We start from the raw sequence: 9,040 nt of genomic DNA on the forward strand, positions 1-9,040 counted from the left end.
GGCGTGTGTGGTGGCTTGGACCTAGGTTTGCACGGCTTGGCATGCTAGGTTGCAAACGTTGCTTGGCATGTGCCAATGGTGCGTGGCGGCTTGGCCCTAGGTTTGCACGGCTTGGCATGATAGGTTGCAAACGTTGCTTGGCATGTGCCAATGGCGCGTGTGGCGGCTTGGCCCTAGGTTTGCACGACTTGGCATGCTAGGTTGCAAGCGTTGTTTGGCATGTGCCAATGGCGCGTGTGGCGGCTTGGCCCTAGGTTTGCACGGCTTGGCATGTTAGGTTGCAAGCGTTGCTTTGCATGTGCCAATGGCGTGTGTGGCGGCTTGGCCCTAGGTTTGCACGACTTGGCATGGTAGGTTGCAAGCGTTGCTTGGCATGTGCCAATGGCGCGTGTGGCGTCTTGGCCCTAGGTTTGCACGTCTTGGCATGCTAGGTTGCAAGCGTTGATTGGCATGTGCCAATGGCGCGTGTGGAGGCTTGGCCCTAGGTTTGTACGGCTTGGCATGCTAGGTTGCAAGCGTTTCTTGGCATGTGCCAACGGCGCGTGTGGCGGCTTGGCCTTAGGTTTGCACGGCTTGGCATGCTAGGTTGCAAGCGTTGCTTGGCATGTGCCAACGGCGCGTGTGACGGCTTGGCATGCTAGGGTGCAAGCGTTGTTTGGCATGTGCCAATGGCGCGTGTGGCGCAATGATTGTGCAGCTCGGATTTGGCATGGTTGCCGTGAAGCGCAATGATTGTGCGGCTTGGTTTTGGCATGGTTGCCATGATGCGCAACGATTGTGCGGCTTGGTTTTGGCATGGTTGCCATGCTTTTGCGCAATGATTGCACGGTACGTGCAATTGCTATGTATTGCGTGATGATTGCACGGTACGTGCATTTGGCATGTTTGCCATGCTTTTGCACAATGTCTGTGCGGTATGCGTAGACTTAGGGTTTTCTGTGTCGAAACCCTAATTTAGTATTTGAAAAAGGGTACCCTGGTGATTTTTACATAAGCTCGTTAAATGTTCTAATAAATGTGCTAGTGTCACTGGTGACGTCATGCTATACGTGAGGTTTTACGGTTTTATCCTTTGCTCAAAAACCACCATCAACAGTGATTTACTTTTATTTTCCGCAATTATATTTGTTTATACAATTTGAAGTAAATTACACAAACGTTAACTCCTTCATACTTGATAGTGATCCTAAAGAGTTTGGTTAAGTCTGAACCTATTATAAAGTATCATACTTCGTTGTGTATTGCCTCGATCTTATATCCGTAGTCAATCACACAAGTTATCTTGTTGTCGTATTGTCTTTACATTGTATCCACAGACGATCACACGAAGTGGGAACTGATTTTCTTTATTGTCTCGCCTCTATCCATAGACAATCACTTTCAGTAGAGGACTTATAGGTGGATAAATAAAAGATTGTGGTGTATTTGGGTACCCTCGTCTTTTCAAATTGATGTTTTGTAAATCCGATATAGGCAATGATTAGAACCACAATTTCTTTTGATTGGAGCTATATTTTCTAGAATTGCATGATAAAAATTAACATTGAATCACATGAATATTGGTGAATGGTGAAATCTTGAGCCCCGGTCTCTCTAATATAATCTTCACATTAACTTTTATTTTCTTTACTTTGAAATTAAGTCTAAAAATTAAAATCTCTACAAGTCTTGAACGAACTCTTATTTACCACTGTACAAAATTAAACCAGTTTTTGGCACCGCTGTCGGGGGTTGTTTTTAGGTTAGCGTTTTTAGATTTATTTTTAGGTTTTTATTTTATTTTATTATTTTTACTTTGTTTACGTTTCTTTGGTATTTGTCTTTGTGCTACAGGTTTTGGATTCAGACTAAAAAGTAAAAGAAGTTTCCAAAGATTTTGGCGATTGACTAAAGATTTAGAGTCAAAAGAAAAAGACGTAAAGGACGGAGAAAAGACAAAGATTTTTTTAGATTTTAGTTCACCTTTTTTTTTTGGATAACCCTTCTAATATAAAATTAAACCTTGTTTGAAGTGGGTAAAAAAAATCATCTTTATCCTTTCTTTTTTTCATTTGGTAGATATTTTTGACCTAGATATCTTGGGTTGCGTTAGAGCATAGCTCAGTTGAAACCACAAAGCGTTGGTATGTCAAGTTTGGTTGTCATATTTTAGTGTGTCAAAACTCATCTAAGAGTCGCTTGATTATTTACTAGAGACAACTTCGTTTAGGTTAGACTAGAAAGTCTAGGAATGTTGAGACATACAAGTATTACTCGACGAACTACAACGACGACATCATCCTTCCTCTTGAGGTTAGTAATATGACTTGAACTATTTCATTCCTAACGTATCTTTCAAGTCGAGCTATATTGAAAACATAAATGTGAAGCTATGTATTGGATATACTACTCTAATAGTGAGACATGATCATATGACCATAGTATTTAGGTAATTAGACTATGAAGTATAACGCTTATCTTTGGAACTTCGTAGATATGACATCGACATAATCTTATAATGCTGATATGATTATGTGAATGGGTTATGGTGAAGATTTCATCCTTGAAAACAATGTTTTACATTTGTTTAAAAGAACTACATTCATGAACTTGTTTTATGAATCGAAAGGGAAATCGCTAGGCTTATTGGTACGGCTATTCATTGCAAATTTTTGGATTACCAATATGTGTGAGATGGTAGAACCGATCGTAAATTTGTTATGTATCTTGGTAAAACTAATCACAATGCCTGATCTGTGATTTGGTATAACTGGTTTTTATTAATTAGTATAACTGATCCTAAGTAATCACCATAAGATGGTATGATCGATATTTGTAATTGGTGTGACCGATCCTAGTAATTTGTGTGACCGATCGCAAAGAGTTGTGTAATTGATCCTTGTAATGGGTGTAAGCGGTCCTACTAATTGGTGTAACCAGCCCTTGTAATTAGCGGAACCGATCCTAGTAATTGGTGTGACCGATCACAAGCAATACCATGAGTATATGGTAAACGGTCATGTAACCGATCCTGGTAACTGATGTAACCGGTCCTGGTAACTTGTGTGACCGATCACAAGTAGTTCCATATTAAGGTATAACCGATTGAACCCATGTATGTAATTTGATACTTGATCAATCACATAGTATAGTCTTGGAATACAGGAGAACCAATTCTAAACTTGTTTGGAAGTGTGGTATAACTGATTCCAAGAATGTAAATATGAAAGAGGATTTACAGAGAAAAGATGTCTATATAATTTGAACAAGTACAGTAACTCTTATCTTTTATTGTTCAAAGATATTCCTTAGTACTCAAGGAGATCTTGTGCCAAAATAAATTAAGAATCTTTTAATTAAGGTTGTTAGTTTTATATGCTTTAATTACCAGCAATTAAACGCATATTTTTAGAGAATAGAAACTAGTAAGGTGCATTTACTAATTGGAGATTTTGGAAATATTGGACAAGCATTTATATTGGAATTAGGAAAACCGAATTTTACCGTTCATTCCATATCTTGAGAATATTTTCGGTTTTGGAAATTCCTTGGTGTCCAAACATCCTTGATTTATAAATACTTAAGTTTGCAATTCTAACAAACTATCCTAAGAGCCATGCAAACTTCATCTTTTTGTTGTTTCTGGTGGAACCGTATATCTCTCTAATACAGTGAGGAAATCATTCTGCGATGATATTAGTGATCTGAGTTGGAAAATCGTCGACACTAAATTCTCTACCGAGCAGTTCTCTATCGAGCAGGAAAAGGTAAAATTGCCTTGCCAAGGATTGGTAGCTAAGGTTTTCGGTCGGGAAGAGTTTGACTATTGGGTTCCCGGTGGTTGTTGGGCTGATATATAACAGGACCGTTTTTTCATATCGGGGCGTAAATAGCTTTGATTGTTTATATCTTCACCCAAGTAGTAGTAACAAACAAAAACCTCAATATTCCCGTTGCAGAAACAAACTCAAAAATAAACCCAATTGAAAAAATTAGGGTTTCTGAATTGAACATCTTCATCGTCACCAATTCTCGTTGGTGTTTATATTTCAAATTACTTGACTGTGCAGAAAGATTTCAACTAGAGATTCGAAGTGGGTTTATAGCAAGGGTTTATTTTAACAATGCAATTGGTGGTTTTGTACTCTGGGTGTTTTGGAGTGGATTAATAAGGGTTTTGTCTTCTGGGTGTTTTGGAGTGGATTAAAAGAATCGCGAAGAGATTTCTGAAGTGTTTATTGGAGGAATTTCATCGGATTTCTTGTGCATAATTTTAAGGTAATTCGAATCTTGAAACATGGCATCAATCTTAACAATCAACAACGACATATTGGAATCTATACTGATGCTTTTACCTTACCGGGATTTAGTAAATATGAGTTTAGTATGTAGAGATGTCTTATCTGTTATTAAAAACCCTTGCTTTGTTAGTTACTACCGCCGTGAACATAATTTTCCAATTTTAGGGATATTGTGGAATAAAGACGACTTTTTTAGAAGTAATACAATGTACAATTACTTGCCTTTGTATTGGACAATCTCAAGTTCTGCCCCTTTTCAAAGACTAGATTTTGCGAACGGACCAAGTGGTTTATTTATCGTCGCATCGTGCAATGGCCTCTTCTTGTGCAGAACCTGTGACAATTGTTATTTCCTTCCTTCGTATTACGTATACAATCCATTCACCTCTCGGTATAAAGTTTTGCCTTCATCACCATCGGAGAAGAAGAGATCCAGTACCTTACGCAGCGTTAGTCTGGCATTTGAGCCTGCAAATTCACCATATTATAAGGTCGTATTCGTTTGGTACAATAAAACATCATCTCGTAGATTTTCTGTTGAAATATTCTATTCCGAGAATTCTTCTTGGGTATGTTGCGGAGATGGTTGTATCTTCCCCTTTCACTATATGAAGTCTGGTGTTTTTTGGAAAGGAATATTGAATTGGATAGGTGATGGAGGAAGTCTTCTTTGTTTCGATATGGATAAACAAGTCACAAGGGAAATTGGAAGGAACCAAAACAGCTTGACCCAGTGGCGTAGAGAGAAGAAGGTCAATTGTTTTGGGGTTTTTGGGGGTGTTTTGAGATTCATTGAGATCTACAAGAATCGAAACGCATTTGACATTTATGATATGCAGAGTAATTACTCGAGTTTCATTCTGAAAAGTCATTGTGAGCTGGAGGTGATGGATCCGTCTGACCCAAGGCTTCCTAATGGAAGTATCAGTGTCCTGTATATGGACGATTCTATTGGAATAATTATCTTAGGAGAAAAGATCTTCATAATTGATTTCAGGGAACAAAAGTGTGAGCAGTGGTGCGACACCCACCAAGAGCACAACCATAGTTCGGATTCCTTCAGTGTCTTTCAATATATTGAATCGTCCGCGGAAGTATGTCCATGATACAGGTATGCAAACAGATGTTGTTTTAACTAATTCATGTTCCTTTCTGATTCCTTCTTGCTTGTATGTTGCTAAACTTCTATCCAAATTGTATTACTCATGCTAATTTAGTAGAGATAGCTAGTTCTACTGCTGTGAAATCATAGGTTTACAGACTACATTAAGTGACCATACACAGCAAACATCTATTATTTTGGAAGGGGACAGGCCTGTGCATAAATTACAATCTTAGATATATTTGGTTATGCATACTTTGCTCTTTAGATAGTTGAGGATGGAGAACTTTCAGTTCATAGCTAAAATTTTTTGGGTGTTGTTGGAGGTGGGGTAAGAATAGACGGCCAGGTTAAGGCTTTACTGTGTTAACGGGTGACATCGTTTGAATATTGATAAGTTTGGAATGGGAATAAGGGGGAGAGATATTTTCAGTTTAGGAAAGGATGCAGAAGCTCTAGAATTAGGTTCTTTCAGGATTTGCCTTGGTTGAGTAATGGGGATTGGGCTTACTGGATAGCCAATGTGACTGTGACATCATGTAGTGTTACCCTTTGTGCCTGATTTTTAGAGGCCTCAAGGGGTTGCTTCTTCTAAAGGGGTTTTTGTATAATCTATTAAAACTGCATAGATATTGATACTGAAATTCCGATTCCTTTAGCGTCTTTCGCCGGAGTATTGACTGTGATTGCAAGTAAGCAGACAGGTGTTCTATTATAGATGCTTGATTGAAGTATAGACGATTCATATCATTTGACTGCATTCTTATGTATTTGCTTGTTGTTGTTTGTTGCAGGAGCTGTTAGGAGGAACATTTGAAATAACCAAACCGCTAGAACGACACATGAGTTGAAGAATAAAGCCTTTGCCTCTTCTATCTTTCATTCGTCCTTACAAAATTAACAAACAGCTGAAGACCTTTGTTTGCTTTCTTTATTATCAGTTTGCTTTATTATCAATTAGATTAGATTAGCCTATTATTAGCAGATTTTGGTCAACTATTGAAAGTGTCAGATTTCATAAAGCTTTTTATACTGTTTGTTAGATGTCATTATTTCCAACCTTCTATGTTTTGGGAATATTTGCATATGTTGTTGCTGTAATCAGTTATTTAAGCAAGAACACTCTTTCTATAATTCAAAATTGTAATGTAAACTAAGTTTGAATAAGCAGAAGTTAAATTTGGTGAAAGATCTTCATTTTGCAGTGAAAATATAGGGCAAGTGAAGAGGTAGAGAGAAGTTTCCATTCATCAGAATCATAGGTATCCAGTTGGGCCGCACATTTATGGGCCGTAGGCCCTACAACACTCCCCTTGTGCGGTCCAATAAAGCTTCATATGCAGTGCTTCACATACATTGCTTCTAATGAAGTTCTTCGAATGCCGTCCTCTCCTTGACGACTTGTGCCGAAATCAATTGTCTCATTAAAACTTTGACAAGGAATAATCCAGTGGGACAAAACCTTGGTACAACTATTCATATGTAGTACTTCACATGTTATCTCGTATTTTACATGTAGTTCATCACATGCAATACGATCTTCAAGCACCGACTAGTCTAAGTTAATTAAAACTTCATCGGGAAAAACCCAAAGGGACAAAACCTGAACTAAAGAAAATGAGTACAATATTAAGCAAACTTAGAACATAGCTGGAGTTGAATATGTTGCCTCATTAAAACCTTGCCTAGTAACAAAACCCTGTGGGAAAAAGCAACCTTGGTGAAGGAAAACAGTTCTGATTCAGATTTTTGATTGTCGTTGTTTTTTTAGTAAATAGGATTCGAACTCTAAGACTTGTTAAGATTAGTTTTAAAGGAATAAAATAGAGAGTTACTGGGTCTAGGATTCGGCCAAACTCATATCAATAGGTTCAATTATTCATTCTCAAACAATTATCGCTCGACAAATAAAACAACATCGACTCTTATTCTTGTCAAGGTAGATTCTCCAAACATTAGTTATAAATCGTAAGCATGGGACATCAAACATGTAAGCAAGCATGACCCATCGAATAAAACAATAACTATTATTTTCAAATCATAATTCTATTTTAATTAAGTGCAAAAGTCAAATAGAAAATAAAACAAATTCACCCATGTATAAAGTCCGGCTTCCTCCGTCGACCCAGTGTTGGGGTCTAGCTTCTCATAATAAAACCACACTCAAAAAATATGATTTATAGCTCAAATGGTGTTTTTATTAATAAAACAATGAATCTGCAACGCTGTATAGGCGTTACAGAAATCACTGTTACAATATTTGTTGCAAACTGAAGCTACTTGTTACAATGGACTGTTACAAAATTTAAGACGCTAGGATGTTGGAAAAATAAGACATTATAAATAACGATTGCAGTTTACTGTCTTATTTTCTTCATGGCTTATTCTTCCTGCAGGTGATGATTCACTCTGCAACCTCCTATTTTACACTCAGTCTCTGCCCCAAACTCTCGATGTCCTTTCTCTGCTACACCAAAATCATATTTATACTCAACAAGGCCATGAATAACTCTTCATTATTCCAGATGATCTCTCCATAACTTCGGCAGTAAAAGAAAATAATCTCGGGATATTTTCTTTCCCTGTTTTTATCTTGTTCACGTCTGTTAACAGACCACAAACTCTAATCACGAAGCTGCATGCATCTTCATCGAGTATGACTCATTGCAGCGCACGAAATCTTCCCAAAATATCTCTACGGAGTTATGAAAGATAATTTCATTCCCTTTCTTTATTCACGCGTCTGCAGCTAGGTAACTCTCCTTCTATAACTTCTTCACACTCCACAAATATTGCCAGCACACAAAGATTGCGTCGAACACATGCTAATCCTCAGAGAAACTCGCGAGAGAGTGAATCAAACCCGTGAAAATCTGCTTTGAAAAATCTATGTGGAAGCTTCTTTTCTTTCGAAGTTAAGGGTACTACTAACCCTGTTTCAAAACAGGGTCCAATCTCGTGTCAAACTCCGGTTAAATCTCCCTCCAATCCATGCCAGAATAGCACAAAACTCCGTGGAACTCTGCTCTCATCACCGGTGATTATCCAGCCAAAATTAGCAGAATCAAAACACATTACCAGACCTGTTTAGCTTAATCACGTTTATCCCAATTGAATTGTGCGATTAAATCTCCTTAAATCGTGCCCAAAAATCGAACCCTAAACTGTTACTTCGCTGCAACACTTTTCCCGCCAAAACAAGAAATTTAAATGGTAGAGATGACCTCCCCCTAACAGACATGGGGTGTGAATAGCAGTTGCCGCTCCTGGGGTGTAAATAGTAATTGGGTTACCCCTTAGTAATTGAGGTGCCCCTTAGTAATTGAGATTCCTGTTAACCAGCGATGAGAGTCCGAATAACACGCGTCCTCCGGGGTACAAAAACCACTTTTCGAGCAACTTTCTCCACAAGAGCTTATTTCACAAAAACACCTACAAACAAGTTTATTAATGATAAAATGAGTCCCAGCTAATGTATTTATGGGTGAAAATGTGTCGCATGTTCGTGCTCATCAAATTCCCTCACACTTACATTTTGCTAGTCCTCGAGCAAAACAAAAAACTGACCCGCTACACAGCTAGTCATATAATAAGAGACATAGAGAGACCCGCTACACAGCTGGTCATAATTTTTTTTTAAGACCCGCTACACAGCTGG

The 9,040-nt window shown here is 38.1% G+C and overlaps 1 protein-coding gene across 1 annotated transcript; it reads left to right on the top strand.

The window, feature by feature from the left end:
• Positions 1-3,943: 3,943 nt before the first annotated feature.
• On the top strand, positions 3,944-6,419 carry LOC113360925 (F-box protein At5g07610-like). The gene is made up of 2 exons (XM_026604346.1): positions 3,944-5,391; positions 6,177-6,419. Exon 1 carries the CDS (start codon positions 4,277-4,279, stop codon positions 5,384-5,386), a length of 1,110 nt encoding a protein of 369 aa, XP_026460131.1. The 5' UTR covers positions 3,944-4,276; the 3' UTR covers positions 5,387-5,391; positions 6,177-6,419.
• Positions 6,420-9,040: the final 2,621 nt, after the last annotated feature.

Source organism: Papaver somniferum, chromosome 3, assembly GCF_003573695.1.
Source record: "Papaver somniferum cultivar HN1 chromosome 3, ASM357369v1, whole genome shotgun sequence".
In the NCBI taxonomy this organism is placed as follows: Eukaryota; Viridiplantae; Streptophyta; class Magnoliopsida; order Ranunculales; family Papaveraceae; genus Papaver; species Papaver somniferum.

Coding starts and splice junctions, on each gene's coding strand:
- LOC113360925 (XM_026604346.1), top strand. CDS start 4,277: ATGGCATCAATCTTAACAATCAACAACGACATATTGGAATCTATACTG.